Genomic DNA, 18,465 nt, shown 5'->3' on the forward strand with positions numbered 1-18,465 from the left:
CTCCATTCATTCACATATTCTGCGCTGGTGCAGTGATTCTGCGGATCGAAGCAGATGTAGCACCTCCTAACATCACCTATTTCCTGGCTCAGTATTGTCTCCACTTCCGTTCTACATCCACTTGAATGCACTCCAGATACGCAAACCCGCCATTAAATTAACAAACCACTTGTGTTTTATTGACTACCTGCTACCGCTTTTTGAAATACTACTACTCTCGTATATTTTATTCGTCCTTGTCTTTATATATAAATATAATAACCACTCGGTTAGAAATTCTTTACTCATTAATTACATTTAACTAGAAATGTCATCATCACGCGTTAATCCTGTCTCGGAACGAAAGTTATTTTTATATCGTATTTATTTAAATGTCTAATCGATTCAGCCATCGACGCTCGTATGCGTTTAGATTTTATCTACATTTATTACGTACCTTGTACCTAGGTATTTCCTAATGCTTTAGCCCCACCCCTTATCTCTCTGAAGGGCGTTTCACTCTATTATTCGAATATTTTTTCTGTTGCTTTTGGGGTTCCTCAGGGATCCTTTCTTGGCCTTTTACATATAGGGGTTGTGGGCTGTACAGACCCTTGATTCGCGACCCCATCAGACCGGATGCTGTAACACGACACCGCGCAAGACACGTGCATATACTGGAAGTACCACCTAAATGGTATTCAGTAGGGCGTACGAATTCTTGTTCCACAGGTAAACGTATCTAGTGAAACACAGGGGTCTTGAATTTAAAAGATGTAAACTTATTCCCAATATTGTTAAGTTACTTTGTTATTTTATTTGATTCTATAATTAGTCAAAAATACATTGTTATCAGTTACATAAAGTATATTGTAACGTGGTCATCAAGCATCGCGCGTCGGTCATAAATATATATGGAAAAATCGTCTCTTAAATGTTGAAAAAAAACTTACCGTTAATTTTTTTCATCCCTATCAGATGGTTTTCTTACGTCATTTTCTTTTGAAATACATTATCGTTTCTTACGAACGTGTTTTCCCAATTTTTCTTTCGCCAAAAATTTCTATATTTATTGGATATTATTGCTTAACTTCCCCTGTATCCGAGAATCTTTTGTGATCTTTCTGATGACAATTGAATTCTATTTTGCGGAAGATATCGGATGTTTTCAGGTATAATAATTGCACATTTGCGCAAAAATTCCTGGAAAACCAAACTAAATGAATGACACGGGATGTTTTGGGTTTGGGTACAATTAGTGGGCGTAGGAATTCCCAAGAATCGGCACAGAAATATACTATTCCTGGCTTTATATATTTCCAAGGAAACATTGTCCTGCGGAATAAAACAATTTTCCTTGTTTAAAGACTTTTTTTCAATATTGTAATTTTATACTTTTACTTTCAGTGGGATATTTTTTACCTTATTTTTTACTTTACTTACCCATATTTAAAGTACTTAGCTGCGATATCAGTCTTTAGAGTGATTCCTTTCTTTTGATATTGAATGATTAATGATTAATTTGCACGTTTTCTGATTTAACTTAACATCCTGTTTCGTTACCTTTGATATTGACCTGCTGTGGATATACAACTTCCCTTGTCTGAGCCACGCTGTCCTTGGAGAACTACCTGTCTGTAATGTATATAATTCATTCGCCTGGTCAGTCTCACCTGGCGTCAGATTAATCATATATTTATTTAATTATACCCCCGCTGCATACTAAACGCTCGACATCACGACAAGACAACGAACGGCCCGCGTACGAGAACTTCTACTTAACGAAGATCTCCAGAACTTACCAATCTGCATTGTGAACAAGTGTATTCTTCTATTCTTCGTGTGCTCTCAGTTTAGCGATCGAACGTGAGCAATCATAGAAAATCAAAAAAGGCTAAGCATAATGGTTTTAGAACAATGTGATACTTTAGACTTAAAAGGTTCCTCGCTTCTGAATCTATAATTCTTAGCACATTCATAACCGCTGCACGCGTAAACATCGCAACACACGGTAGGAATGACATTAGGCTCTAAATAAAATCCGACAGACTTTATTACGAATAAAAATAATACGATTCATAATCGTCGCGATTGTTTCATTGTCACTGGCAGTTCAAGGGTTTGTGCGGTTAATACACCTGAATTCATAATTCATCCGTCGCTCATTTAATGTGTATCGTAAGATTTTCTATGTACATCCGTGACAACTTCCGACACTGCACCGGGAACATCGTTAGTCTTGTACTTGTATGAATTTCCATCTCTGATTACCTTTGATTGGCATTTGAAAACCTGTGTCTTAAGATAACTCGCATTGCTTTCCACTCGTATGTGAAAAAATCCAAACATCACAGCCTCGCATTTTTATCAACGAAATATACCCAAAAGAATAATTATGCCGGCAAACTGCCTAAAGAAAATAAATTATTTTCCAATTTAAAGCTGGCAATTTATATAAGCTTGCACCTCTTTTTACTTTTTTGTTCGATGATTTCCTTCAATTGTTTCGTGTCTTGTTTGTGTCATCCTTCAGACCATCGCGTGCTTCGTCTCTGGTCGTTCTTCCTTCTCGTCAGCATCAGCCTTGAACCTCTCTTCGTGACCTCAACACACGCCCAGGGTCTCCAAGGGGACCTTGGCACCAGACCACGGACGGGCTCCAGTCCGCCACCGATTCTCCCACAGAAACAATGCGCCTCTCACATTTAAATTGCTCGCTTTTTGTATTATTTGTGTGTCGGTTGTTTCGTTTTCTCGGTCTTCGGCACATGAATAATGCGAACATTGATCAATTTCAGAGTTGTCTTGTGGATGAGAAAAATACAACGGCCTGAAACGGGTACCCGTAGTTACCCAACAAAATGGTGCTGTTATGCTGATTTACGGGTAAAATCTGCATTTTGTGATGTTGGTTATTGCTACCGTCAACTTAAAGACAACGTTGTACAATATTTACCGTGTTTCGCGAATTTAATTTAGAATTAATCAGAAATTGTGTGCAAATATTTGTTACTTTAAAACTTTAAACAGTTTCATACCCTCACAATTTTGCACACCTAAAATTTCTCCGCTAATTGATGCCCGATGGTTATCACACCGAATAGAGAGTCCTTTGTTCTGAAATTAATTTATTTGTGGATTTCAAAAACATTCATTATTGTCCAAATGAAAAATTTGGTTTCGTTTACTTTACGTTACCTCAAAATAAAACATAATTTACGTTGTTAACATAGGTACCTAGTACCTACATATTTTTTATGTGAATTACTATTTAGATATTACATAATGTAGCAACAAAATAAAAAAATTTTCGTTACCTACTCGCTGAACGTAGTTTGTAAAAATGTCTCGACTATTTTTATTGTTTTTCATCGTTGTGCATCGCTTAGTTAGTATTTCTTTATTAGATCGTTCTGCTTTGTTCGCTCTTTGCCCCTTGATTCGGTGATGTGTGTATCACATAGTTTTGATGTCTAACGTCGGTTTTGAACATTTTCCCATGCTCTTCCATTGTTCGCAGTGTGACCGGTCATATGACGCACCGCGTTCAATGCCTATCTCGTCGGAGGCGAATTTTCACTAGCAAACCCGCTAAAATTAAGTATTTTATAAAAAGAGCAGAGGAAAAAATTTAATTCTGCTTGCAAATATTTATATTTCAATGACTGAATAATTTTATGTTTTGCCTCGTGCACGTGTTAAAAAATATTTACTATAGAATGCATTTATCGCTATTTTGTATAATTTTGCTTCAGCTATTCTTCGAATTGTCTTTTTTCTTCACATTTGAAACGTTATTTACATATAAATACATAGCTTATATTTTTTCACCTTTACAAATTTAATTGTACGAAGCCATATAATTAAGAATAGTCCAGAAGGAGCGTAGAGTCATATTTGAATACATCGGACTGTGTCCAATAATTTCCCCACTTAGACACACTTTCGCCGCGCATACTTGAAGTCACCGAGTAATATTGCCAGATCGCGAAGAATATAACCATAACACAAATGTAAGGTAAAAAAAAACAATTTGTTAATTTTTCTAAAATTTTATTGTGCACTCGGAAACATTGATTGACACAACAGAGTAGATAAGTAGAGGGTCATTTAATAAGAGTAATTGAATTAATGAACTTTGAACTTAAAATATAAAACAAATTTTATTTTACATAAAACGGATATTTTTATATCATGTTAGATAATATTTTATGTTTTAAAGATAATATCGGCCAAATGTCCACCACGGCGTTGTTTAATCCGAGGTTCAATTTTCATTATTTCTCTTATTATATGAGCAAAGTAGGGTACACATTTTTACTACCCAAGCAACACTTACGAAATTTCCATTTTGTTTCTTCGACAATCTGACAGATGGAAAAATAATTCAATTTTTAAGTAATGCATTTGTGACAAACACATTCATTTGATAATTACACATGAAATGTGATTGCATCCTGTTTTTTTAAGATCCTAGCAGTATTTCTACACTTTAAAAGGACACAACACGGCATGGTTAAATTCGAATCAGGAGTTGCGTACTCAGCGACGTCTACAAAAAAAATAATGGGTCAAAACGTAAACCTACTCATTTACGAGTAGTTGAGTCGCCTTCTGTTTGATGCGCGTATGCGGTTTCTGGACTATTCTTAATTCTATGTAAGAAGCATTCGTTGGTTAATATGATGCATGATATTAATTTTCGAGTTGCAATTCTCGCGATGTTTTTAATGAAAACTAGTCGTCTTTACGATAAGATGTCTGTACAGGTAGGTAATGTTGTGAGTTAATTTTAAATAAAAGTAATGTCTACGAGACGCTATAACTGCTCTACGGTCATAAAACGTTCCTACCTCCGGATATAAATAGTATAGAAAATGTATAGAGACATAGAGTAGAGACGTCTCGAAGGAGTCTTCCCGCTGAGGTATGGCATGAAGTTATGAAGAAACGAGGCAGGTGTTTGCCGATCGCCTGTTGCTGGCTTCGGTAGGCACTCCGAGAGAGGTACCTTCAGTACATGACATGGGGGGTGGTGGCTTCGGCAGCGCTCGGCAACCTCCGACGAGACTCGGTCGTGCGTCCGACGCGCACTCCATCCAACGGAAGTTTGCTTGTCAGTTGAAATGTCGACGTTGTCTGTGGGCGACGCGGCGCTGGCGGGAGCTTTCAAATTCCGAATAAACATTTAAAAAATCATTCTTACCCGCGCTGCTCAGCTCAAAGCCTGTTTGTACATTCGAGCTTAAATTAGTGCTTAGAACATTTAATGGTTTCGAGTAGAACAGTTTTGCAACTATGAATAAAGTGCTTGTTTTTAAAATTTCAAGGTAACGCTTGTACCAAATGATACCAAAGAACTTTTAGTGCGTGATCATTTTAATGTTAACTCGAACATTCGTTTTATTACGCTGCTGTCCAGATAATTTCTACGTGTAAAATATTATACATTTTAATAGACGTTTTGAATACTTGTAAGAATCGTTAATTATTTATTTTAATCGAGTGTCTTTTTCGCAAAAATCAACATTCACACAGTTCGAATTGTTTAAAAACGAATGTTTTAAATTACGAGTGAAGAACATAATAAACGAATATAAACATTTATCAATACCAGTGCTTTTCAGTTTTGACTAAAAGTTTATAAATATTCCAAAACCAATTTTGTTTTAAAAATAATATGGAATAACATTTTATAAAAGCATCCCTGTTCAACAAAATAAAAGATTATATCGGATTTCTTTTGATTTTCAAATTCGAGTCGAAGGAATATAAATCTCCGTTCGGTTCGTTGGGTCTCAGTGTCCGCCCTCGTGTGGTGTAGGGCGGAGTATTGTCAGGGCGGCAGTGTCAGCCACAACGGCGGCGCAGCAGTCGGGGGCGGCCAACATGGTGCTGTTGGAGCTGGCTGCGGACGCCTTCTACGGGGACTGTCCCGCCTACACTGAGCTGGACCTCAGCCCCGCCTATCTCACAGGTACACCGCCCTAAGAAAATGAATCCCGTCGATACCGCATGGTTTTTAAAGATGGTGTGGAAGGAAGTATTTGAAAATATTCGTCAAAATCTGCCTTAACAGTATGATAAATCTTTTTAGAATACAAGACTTATATAATATAATGAACTCGTATTTTGCTATAATCGGTCTAAATTGAATGAATATTATCAGAAACCGAGAAAAATATAATATTAAACAGTGTATATAATATATCCTAAATATATTATATCGTATATAATATATTATATATGTACATGTATTTAAAAATATTTTGTTTGCTTAATGTATCACGACGTGACAGTACCGTTTGCAAAGGGATTTTTTAGCATATTATTTTAAGAGTTTAAAAAAAACACCACAATTATTATGTATGCGAGAGGTAAACTACAGTATCTCCAAAAGCCCAACTTTTCAGGAGAGACAGATTAGTGATTTTTCATTATTTTAACATCTTTTATTTTTCAATGAGAGACTTTAATGTTAAAAAAATCTTAAATACATTGATGCACGTTACAAAAATACACATTTTAAAAATCCTTGGGAGTACTGTATGTTTTCTAACTGTTCTTAATAATAACCTCTTATTTGGTGAGGAGTTACAATAAAAAATAAATTTATTATTTCGACTAACAAAAATAAATGAATTATATTTGTTGGTCAAAATAATAAAAAGTAAAACTAAACCAAGAAGTTTTATAGATAAATTTATTTATAATTTTGTTATAATCATTAATTATATTTGTTATTAAAGAAATTAGGCGTTAATGCTTTTACCATATAATAGAGAACGAAACATTTGATTTCGTCATAATAATAACTCAATTTCATCATATTTGGAGTTACCGTAGTCCTCTTGCATTCAAAATTATTATCTTTTTTCAAATAAAATAAAAAATATTACTATCAATAAAATTATAATAAATATTTTATACAAATACACATTATAAAGTTATCTCATAATAATCGAACCGGACTGTTTTGTATGTTATTATTTTATTACTTGTTAATAATCTCACTAAATATTATGATTTCGATTTTTCGAAACAGGACTGCTCCCATGGACTAACGTCCGAGTTATAATAAGTCGATGATTTGTGAATAAATAAATAAAGTGTATATAGTGTGTAAATTCCGAAATAGTCAGAATTGATCAGATAATTTATTCGACTATTTTTTGGCATAATTCGTTTTAAATTCAATGTATATGTTCAAATAAAAGTATTTGATAAAATATATCGAAAATATTGAAAAATATCACGAATATTTTTACCTGCTATATTTTAAATTAGTTAAATCATACCTTTGATTGCTTTTATATATTTTTTTATAATTCAACTATTTGTGTTCCAACCAGAATACGCCGTTTAAAAATGTAGTTATTATAGTAGTATGGAAAAATAAATAATTGGCATCATTATTATGTTTGTATTTACGAGCTTTAGAAACTGGTCTTATATTTTTCAAATCTCTTTATTATTATTATTTTCAAGTTATTTTTTTTCTAAATTTCTTTGTCTATTTCTGTTTATTATGCTCATCAGAATACTACGTACAAATATAAAAAAGAAAAAATAATAATTTCGAAATATAAATGTAGCATATCACTTACTTTTTTTTTTTTTAAATTACTTTAATTCTTAAGTTTTCATGTTTGCTTCGACGAGCTTTATAAACGGCTCCGAGGTACCTACATATTATATTTTAAAAATCTCTTTCGCATGGTTCACATATCAATTTTTATTTGTATTCCATTCTCAAAATTGAAATGGCGCAAAACGGCGATGACACACTAAAGTTTGGTGTTGCCAGACTGCCGGAAGTCCGCTCGTCTGTGGGTAGGAAGAGAATATGCTTATTTTTTATACCCTACCCGGCGGTACATCCGCCCCTGCACACTGCACACCTAATGCATCATCTACACGTTTTTATTCCCGACACAAAAAGGGCAGCGTTGCCGAAGCCTACGGATTACTTAAAACCGTAACAACTTGTCGCTTTTGCGGTGCGTCTGAGGACAATGAATGGAATTAAATTTAATTTCAGAGGCGTGGGGATGGGACATAATATCATTCAGTATTCCTCTCATCGTGATTCATAACAGTCATGAGATTAGATGATTGAAATACTCGCTGGACTTTTTTACTTGTTTTAAATATAAAGAGGTACAATGAAAATGGCACATAAATTTGTTACTTTTAGAACGGACCTACTTAGAAAACGATGATTTAAATATGTAATTTAAATCAATTCTACCATTTTACCCTATATGCTCTATAATGATAAGCGAGCAGCGCCGGTATCTCAAAATGGAACTAATCTTGTTGGTTAGTTGCAAAATGGTAAAAATTTAGCCCCGCGCCATGATTTAAATGCCTAGGAAAATTACGAAAGCTTGGAGTGAAAAAAAGTGAAACATATCTTTTACATGATTTTGCCACAGATTAACGGCATCATAAAAGCGTTGATGTTGCAAGGATATTTAAAACAAAACCAACAAACCATCGAGCCATTTCCCCGTAGGGGTAGGCAGAGATAATAGAACGCTACAGCTCTCTGTTTTTGCATTCAGACTTCGCCTCTCCTTCTGGTCATACATGTTTTCATGTACGAACGCCGATTATTCCAACTTTTGACATGCCAATTTTCAAGCATTTTTTGGAATAATTGATCAAGCCATGTTATTCTCGGTCTTCCTTGTTTTCTGCATCCATCAGCATTCGCATCGTAAATATGTTTTGTCGTTCTTTCGCTGTTCATTCGCTCTAAGTCCAAACCGACGAAACAATAACACTTGATTTTTACTGAATTTCTTGATTTTGTCGATAATGCTTGTCTTAATATTGCATAATGCACGGATCTCGACTTTTTTGCGCCTATCGTAGATTATTTTTACCAGTTATTCGCCCGAGAGATCGCATTTCGACAGCATTCAGCGTACTTTTTTCCTCGTTTTCCAATTCCACGCTTTGCTTGCATACATTAGGAAGCTCAAACATTTATTATTATGCTTCCTGTAACAAACGTTTATTATTCGATATAAAAACAATATAATTTTCAAGAATAAATGAACTTTGTGTTTTTTGGTGCATTTCTATCTTTAAAAAATAAATAAAAAACTAAATGAACATTTTGCGCGTCGAGATTTAAAAACACCACAAAAAACATTTCATTGTACTAGTGTACCATTATCATATGTTATTTCTAAATTACCTACATGTTTATATAATTATTAATCCACGTTATATTATAAATATTTTTTATTTTAAAATGTAGACCCCTTTTCTGTCATTCTTAACTCTCCAATCCGGAGTCAGAACTGAATCATTGACTGTCAAAATGTGTGAAATTAATATTCCATTCGAGTCCCGTCACTGTCAAAATTCATTCATTGCTCATCCAAGTAGGGACCTGCAGTACCCAAGCAATGTAATATACACACTTACATACTATGTATGTGGGCCCCTCACACTACACTCAGGCTACTGAAGGATCACTGTCTGGCTAAATAACCCATTCACCTGTTAGCCGCTAACAGAATTATCTGCGGAGTTCGCTTCTTGAATCCCTAATCTGACAGTAGCGCATTTGCGCTTTTAAATGGCAATAAATGCGTTAAAAAATACACTTTGCACGTTACATATATAATTTCATCGTATCATCATGCCCCTATTCACATCCGATGGTGCATAGGGCATTGATTTGGTACACCAAATCCTGCGCATATCGATAATTTGTTACATGAAAATAAGCCTTACGCTTCGAGTGCCAGTCCAGAAGCATGAAATATTGCTAATTTACCAACATTGTGTAACATTTGTCAGTCTGAAGATGCCCGTTAGAATGTGAAAGCGCTAATTGTTCAAATTAATAAGTGGGCGTATTTTTAATTTGTAACTTATGCCTGTTCAAATATAATTTATTACATAATTAATTAAGAAAATATTGTTTTTGTTTGCTAGGTAGGTATGTCAAAAGTTTTATCATCGATTTATAATGAATAAATCATTTAGTTGTTAAACATACAAAGTTTACCGATCATTAGGTTTATTTTATATTAGGACATTGACCAAATTAATTATGTATGACGTATTTTCATAGTAACTCTTATTTTGGCAAAATTAAAAAATAATTTTTTTCACCCTTTACTTTACTTCACGCCGGCTTCAGAATCCCAAACAATTTTTTTCTGTTTTAATCTAACTTTTATGAGAATTGTGATAATATAGTTATAATGAAAAATATGGCAATGCAGTTTTAGTTCACGAGAAAAAAAATATTAATTAAATAAAAAATCACTTAATACAAATTTTAAACGAGGTTTCAATCATGGGTTCCATAGATACAATGTTAAGTACTTGCGTTACACAATTAAAATTTTAGGGGTCGAAAATAAACGAACAATTATTACCCATAACACTACAACGCACGCACTCGCCCCCTCGAGATGATGTATCGTAAAACGGCGCTACATAAATGAATCGTTATTATGATGATGTAACTTATTATATATAACTATTTATATATACGTTACTAAAATGCCATTAGAGGGTGAAAGCGCAAATTGGTCGAATAAACGAGTGGAAGTGTACCAAGAATTTTTAATTAGTAACTTATATATAAATATAAGTTATATTTGTAAAAGAACGGCACCTTTTTTCTCAGAATTTTCTCTTAGCTTTGCTAAACGCTGTATAAAACAAAATCCGCAGCAGCGTTGGGAGGATCATTACCGCGCTTCTTCTACAGGTAAAATCAATAAAATGTTTTTCCCAACGCTGGCTGATGCAGCAAACTTCCGTCGTCATCACCAAAGTACTTTCGAAACGACCCAAATTTTTACCGGACACGGAGCCATGAGAAGTTACCTGTATAGGTTTAAACTAAGGAATAACGACTACTGTCCATGCGATGATATTTCTTCGCAGAGTATCGAACGTCTGTTATTTCGGTGCCCATTTTTCAGTTTACAACGCCATAATATTGAAGCAGAATGCAGGAAAGATGGGATACCCTTAACAGATATCCACACTGTCGTTAAAAGTAGTTATCACGCGCTATTGTTCTTGGACTGTGCAACAATGGTGATTGGACTCATAAAGGTAATAAACCAAAATCAGTGATCGAACATTCCATTTCCAAGATAAACAAAAACGATTTTTTTCCGAGTACCTTAGCCTTGTACATGACACGTAAGGCTAAATACAGGGGTCCAAATATAAAAAATATAAAAATAAAAATGTTAGTGGTAACATCGTTACAATGGAATTTCATCAAGAATTGTCAATAAATAACTTAAATCGAATCGTTATTATTTTATACCTCTTTTCCCACCTTTCACGTTTGATTGTTTGATCCTCGAAATAATAATAAAAAATCATTCCGTTGAATTCTTTGCAATATATCGTTGTAAATATTGCATAAAAATCATTAATTAGTCAAAAGTCACGACTTAATATACCCATATAACTTTTACAGCCTAAAAAAAGGTTCTCGCATCAGCATTCGTAAATTTATCCCGGATGAAAAAAAAACTCCGGATATGGAAAGCAGGTACCAATGCGGTGGGATTCAGAATGAAAAAAAGTGTAGGTACCTACAGTGTAGTTCTGATTTAATCTATACAACTTTCTCTAATATGGCTTACACTTGCAATCTTTATCAGCTAAGCAATTAGGAAGTTCAAGGGTTTCTATTAATATTTTGTTTGTTAATAGATTATCAAACTAAGCCAATTAAAAAAAAAAATATATCTAAGTATCGTATTATCGGCGCTATGTTTTTTTCAAAATTTTGTAATTTTTAAATTACTCCGCCTGTGACTTTATTTATTTATTTATTGTGGATAACTTATATAGCGCCATTTTCGTAATAAAATACCTCAAGGGCGCTTTACATGGTGATTCTATTGTTAAGTTAATTTAATTGAAGCTTTTAAATTAGTAATTTAATTAAAATAATTTATTTTGTTGTCACGTGCTACGGATTTATTCAAATGATTTAGAGAACAAGTGGGTTTTAAGTTTTTTCCGAAACATCACTTCACTTTCACAGCCTCGCACCTCTGCTGGGAGAGCATTCCATGCCATAGGGCCTGCGACCGCAAATGCGCGCTCACCAAATTTAGTGCGCCGTTTGCGTAGAGGTATAATAACTTTTCCTCTCGCCGTAGACGCAGCTGATCTAAGCGTGAGACGCCTGTCAGCTAGTTCATCTGGAATGCATAGTTCCCTTAGATATTCCGGAGCCGAGTTGTGCAGTGACTTATACATAAGCCAACAGAGCTTGTATTCGACCCTCTGTGGAAAACGTAGCCAGTGTAGTTCCCGAAGTAGTGGAGTGATATGACTGAACTTAGAGATTCCGAAAATAAGTCTCGCTGCGGCATTCAATACAGATTGTAGGCGAGTCATTTTGTTCATTGGTAGACCTGCATAGATACCATTACATTGACGTCACAAGTTATCTACTGGTGATTGGTGAATTGGCTTCCCGTAAACCGTAAATCTGTCACAACACTCAACAATCATTGGTTGATTCGGTAGAACTAGTGTCTTTGTTCGAGGAAGTTCATTTTTATATCCAATTTCCCGTAGCACTGAACTTCCTCATTGAAACAACTTGCCCCTTTTATTTTAATGACCGTCTTTTTTCAAACAAAAGGTTAACGTTCCTATGTTTTATTTTAATTAATCCTTAGATGTTTTATTGAACTATTTGCCCCGTAAATTCGTAAGTTTTACGTTTTGTCACGGCTGTTTTTTTCTTCCTGAAATTGAAAATATAAAATTTATTTATTATTATAAAATTTATTCTACATATGTAAAGTCTTGGACCATGCCCTTTGTATCAAGATACCTATTTTGATGATAAATTGAGTTAGAAACGTGAAATAAAAATAGTGTTGATATCCTATAAAAATAGTGTTGATAACACCGTTAAAAAATAAAACCACTCTCTAGTCACCGCTACGACGGCTGCCTACCGCATCACCGTTCACTACGGCCGTTAAAATACGGGCACCGCTGTCCTAGGAAACCCTAGCTTAAGCCAAGCGTGCGTATGTTGAAAAAATATAATATCTATTTCATTGCATTTCTTGCAAAAGTTTCGCATCTTATTGCAGTGTTCATCCTCAGGGCATTACTTTTATTAATATTTTATTGTTGTATCCCAACTCGACAGAGCTTTTGGTCTCATGGAGTTTGGGTTACTTAACTATTTTATGTTATATAATATGTACTTTTGTGATAAATAAATTGCGTGCTAACAAAGCGCTCTCTGCCCCCGCGATTGCGTTCAGAATACCAGCCCCGGGGTTGGCCATTATTTGATAACAAACATAAATCCATTAATTGATTATTTGATATTCACAATTACAATACGCGTTACTCAGAGAATCCTTATGTGTCTATGATTCGCTCAACAAAGTTCGGCAGTAGGTCTTTGGAAAATATTGGCCATTCTGAATATAATAAACTGCTCGATGAGCTAAAACACGAAAAATCGAACAAAAAATTCAGAAGTGTCGCAATTAAAAAATATTACTTAAATCTTTTTTGATAGTGATAGTTATTAATGCAATTTATTTAGATGGTGTAAAGTACTGTGTTTTATGTTTCTTATACAAAAATATTTTTTTCTTACTATTACGGATGTATTAACTATGTATGATATCATGTATTGTCATAAAAATGTTTTTTGTTTATGTACGGTCCCAAATGAGTTTCTTTAATAACTCCTTGGAGCATAATATGTACTTTTTGTATTATATGTTTTATTAATAATAAAAATTAAAAATAAAAAAAAACATTTGGACAAAAAATACTGTTCATGTACAATATTTTTTTTGTAATGTAAAGCATTTATTTAGAAAGTTGTACAAAATATTAATTTAAACAACTAGTTAGTTATACCTTAACTAGTAAACAATATATTGTACAAAAATAATTTCATAAACAAAACATTGTTATTAAATCCAGACGCTCTCTGATGACATTATCTACCTATGTGGATGTTTGTTTTTAGTAGAAACTTTCGCCATCCCACGAAACGATGTGACAGATATATCATCCTTAATCTCTTTTGGCAACTAATTAAACATCTTAAGTCTTTTATGATACATATTATTCTGAGTTGCCTGGATTCTTGTTTTTGGGACTCTAATCATTCACGTCTCTTCGTAGGGTAGCGATGAATTTTGTTACTTATCTGAACATTATATACTGAACATGTATTCGGTCAACAATTATTTTTTTAATTGGATATTAATACTAATGTATTCAAAATTAAATAAAAATATAAAATTTGAAAGTATCTGGTACATTTTTTTATACGAAAAACTGTACATAGTTTTAACCGCACCTTGTTAGTACAGGTAAAATGTATTATGTCTGTCTTTAAAATAAATTAGTATTGTTTCAAATAACGTTTGTTGGCGAAGCGAACGCGAGACGTTATGTCACACATACATATAGACGAGTTACCAATACCAGCACATGGTCGTATACGAACGCACTCTTAGTGTCTGGACAGGTGCTTCGCGCCACCTGCCGTTCTGTTTGCCGTTCGAAATTCAAATTCGCTCGTCTACGCTAAATTCCCTTTTTTTCGAATTTGGAACCGTATGCGTATGCAGATTGGGTATTGCCACATTGCGTGAACTGTCACATGTCATGTGGATGTGTCTATGGTTACATTTCAAGGATTTCGTAGGTACCTACCCAAAGCAAATAAGTTTTACTTTTAACCACAGAAACGCTTCCCCCGTGTCGATTATTCATATTTATCGTAAAAAAAACGATGTACTTATTTAATTGGCAATGGGTAGATAGTTAGGTACTGCAATATTTTTTATTTGTTTATTGATTTAAAAATTAAATGGGTGAAAGCAAAGTGAATGCGGTTGAAATGTGGTCTCTTAGACGAATGTGTGGGAAATCAATGTATGTCCGGGTTACGAATGATGAAATCAGACGAAAGTGTAAATCTGAGATAGGTGTAATCGATAAGATTAAGAAAGGGGCACAAATATGGTTTGGTCATATAGAACGAATGGATGACCAAATAGTGGTAAAACATATAAATAGCTAGAATGAATGGTAACGTAGGACGTGGACGACTGAGAAAGACGTGGTATGATCAAATCAATCAAAATCTCAAATTTAGTTACGTCAAAAGCGGACACAACCGAAGGGCATGTGTAACAAGATGTATGAATGTAAAATGATGTAGGAATGTGTGTCAGGATAGACGTATTTGGCGGTCCATCCTCTCTGCCTACCCCTACGGGAAAATGGCATGATGGTAGCAGTAGTAGTTTATTTATTTATCAGTATAAAACTTCGTATGTATATACTACGTAAGTAGTAAGTACCTATGCTTTTTTTAACCACTAATTTAGAATCTTAAATTTTCAACCCTGATACGCGGTGGTTTAGACATGTAGAGCGAATGGACGGCTAAAGAATGGTTAAAATATAAACGATGCGAATCTTGATGAATGCAGAGGAAGGCTGAGAAAGATATGGCATGGCCAAATCCAACCAATACTAGAAGATTGACATGTGTCAAATGTCAGAATAATCGGCGCGCGTACCTACATGAGATTTATTTATTTTATTAGGTAAACATACAGTATGTACACATATATTGCCAATTTCTTTGTATATTATAGTAAGAAACTCATGCACACACCAAAAAAAATGTTTACACTTAATACAATAAATTAAATTATGTTTAATATAATAAATGTAGAAGATAAGAAATGAAAAAATATGTTTATAATAATAATAATAAAGTTAAATGTCTGCTTCTCTCAAAATTTCTATAATTTTTGACCTAAATTTACATACATGAGATGTATAAATGCAGAGGAAGCGAGGTATGTATACAATTACAGAGCGATATGGCGTTATATCCTATTTGTGTGCCCCTTCTGGGAAACAGCGTTTATTGATTCTGTATAATTTATAAAGAACAATCTAACAAAAAAAAAAACATAAATTTTTGATCAAATAAAAATTGTTTCATAGTTTTTAAAACTTCTTAATTTACTGACGTTTCGTTTTTCTGTGACAATGTTCATATTATATTCATAGACAAGTCTTCCGGAGATTATAACATGTCAAATGTTGTTATTATTGCGGGGTTTGTTGTGAATGTTCCGTCGGCCGGTTGGCAGCGGGTATCAAGTGGGTCGGCAAGATAGGGCGACATGTGGTCCAAGGCAGAGTTTGTCGGTCCGTGAGGCCTCCCAGCGGCCCATGTGTTGCAGGCAAGGCGCAACATATGGGCTGCGGGACCCTTAATAGGGTGGCGGGCGCGCGCACCATCGGCCTGCGAACCGACATTCATTTTAGAATATTGTCAAAAACACGTAGCAGTCAAAAACGTGATTATTTTTTAAATTTATTTACGGTTCCGTGAACCTTTTACAAAATTGTAATAACATCATTAACAAATTACTACAAAATATATATATATACATAAACAAAATTTAAATCATGTAATTATGGAAGAAGTAACCATTAAAGTTACAAGCTATTCGCTTAACTCTAAAAAGACCGTGCTAAAGAATCTCTCTGTAAACGGTACTCTAACATCGTGTTACATTAAGCAAAATACGACATATTTTGAAATACGGATATTAAAAAAAAAACTCATGCTGTACGCACTGAATTTCTAAATTTTTTCACGTTTCCCATTTTTCGTCGTTAATAATAATTATTCTAGTCTTCGTAATTATTTGAGCAACTTTGTACGAATCATCTCTATTTTTTCTGAAGTTCACACAAAAGTTGTCTAGATATACCATTAATTGTTAATTAAAGTAAAATTAAGTTTTCTGTATAAAAAATAGAATATGCATTTTTCTCTAAACACATTCAATTACAGGTTACCGACGAAGATACTTCAAATTTTCATACAAATATACACATTTTCGTACATAAATACCTATTTTACTTTATATACTGTCGAAGATAAATCGAATAACTTCCGATTGTAATTGCCTCCCCGGGTTGGTATTCCGAACGCATTTATAGTGCGATATAGCGCCTATTTGATACGTAAAAACTCGCTATTCAGCGTTATCAATACGTTCGGAATACCAACCCTGGGCTTTGTTAAACATTCGGTAAATTCGCGAGTCGGCCTCGTGGTGCAGTGGTCAGCGCGTTCGCCTACCATGCAAGAGGTCTCGGGTTCGATTCCCGGCATGGTTGACATGAAATACTTATTTAAAAAGGTGTTTTTTCACTAGAATATTAATTTCATAGTCCCTGGACTGGTACCTGAAGCGTAAGACTGGTCATCTTACCTTAATTTAACAAAAATGATTAAGATACAGGAAAGGGAATGATGATGAAATACGCGAGTTTTTACGTCTCCTACATTTTTATATAAATAGATCTTACTTTTTGTAATGCTACTTGACTGTTTTTTCCTAAGCAATATTATCTATTGTTTGTATTTCGCTTTTATTTTTTCGTAAAAAAATGTTGACCTACAATGAACGTCTTGAAGCCCCCGTGCCGGCTTCAGATTACAACTCCCCCTCCTGATAAATGGGATCCCAACATCTGCAGCTCGCTCACCACTCATTAATAATGATATACTCGACAACACGTCCTGAATTTTAAGATTTGAGAAAACGCAGGTACATGGTAATATATTTACATTATGTCAAATATTTTCAAAATTTTCTATTTGTAGCCATAACCCTACCCTGGCTGGCCGTATTAGGTACTGTTATAAACAATGACGTATAGTTAAATAGCCAAAGTCATCGTAAGCATTATCGGCAAATCAAGTAAGGAATTCTGCGTTGGTTTGGACGTGTACAGCGATTGGACAGCGAAAGAACGGCTGAAAAGATTTACGATTCGAATGTTGATAGGCGTAGAAAATAAGTTAAAATAATAATATTTGTCTGATTTACATTGCGCCATTTTTGCGAAAAATCACATCAAGCTTTAAAATTGTGTACTTAAACTTACATTCTAACTAAGCTAACTAAAGTGACATATTATTTTTTCTGATTTAAAATTGAGGGTATGATAAACTAAAGAAGTGAGATTTTAGTTGGGATCTGAACTGACTGGGACTGTCGATGATTCGTAAGTTTAAAGGCAATCGATTCCGGCAACGGCAAAAGCACGATCCGAATCTAGTGTTTGGGGAGTGCCGGATTCGACAAGTTTTCCTCTGCCTGAATCAAATGCTGACCTAAGGGTAGATTTTCTTTGACATGTATTTTCCCTAATACAAAGGTCCGATGGGTATCTTGGAGTAAGATCTAGAAACGCATGGCGTGACCAAATTCAATAAATATTTGAAAATAGATTTGTCAAATGTTAGTTTAAGACAGACAAGGCGTTTTATTCTCACCGATTTACCCCCACGGGCAATCGGTGTGATGGTTTGTTTATAGGGTTAATGGTTGACTATGATGTTTTTTATTTAATTTATTTTAACAAATGCTAGTAACC

The 18,465-nt window shown here is 34.3% G+C and overlaps 1 protein-coding gene across 3 annotated transcripts in view; it reads left to right on the forward strand.

Annotated features, from left to right (window-relative positions):
• pnt (ETS transcription factor pointed) overlaps positions 1 to 18,465 on the forward strand; it is a 383,988-nt gene that overhangs the window by 341,075 nt on the left and 24,448 nt on the right. Inside the window, exon 1 of one of the 3 annotated variants that reach the window (XM_088242957.1) lies at positions 5,099 to 5,956. The exons of the other annotated variants lie outside the window; for them this stretch is intronic. Within the exon in view, the coding sequence (XP_088099083.1) occupies positions 5,869 to 5,956 (88 nt within the window). The 5' untranslated portion in view covers positions 5,099 to 5,868. Of the gene's footprint in view, positions 1 to 5,098; positions 5,957 to 18,465 lie in introns of those variants that run through there. 3 annotated transcript variants of the gene reach the window in all.

Source organism: Micrasema longulum, unplaced genomic scaffold (genome assembly GCF_059751315.1).
Source record: "Micrasema longulum isolate JH-2025_06_02 unplaced genomic scaffold, ASM5975131v1 h1tg000178l, whole genome shotgun sequence".
NCBI lineage: Eukaryota > Metazoa > Arthropoda > Insecta > Trichoptera > Brachycentridae > Micrasema > Micrasema longulum.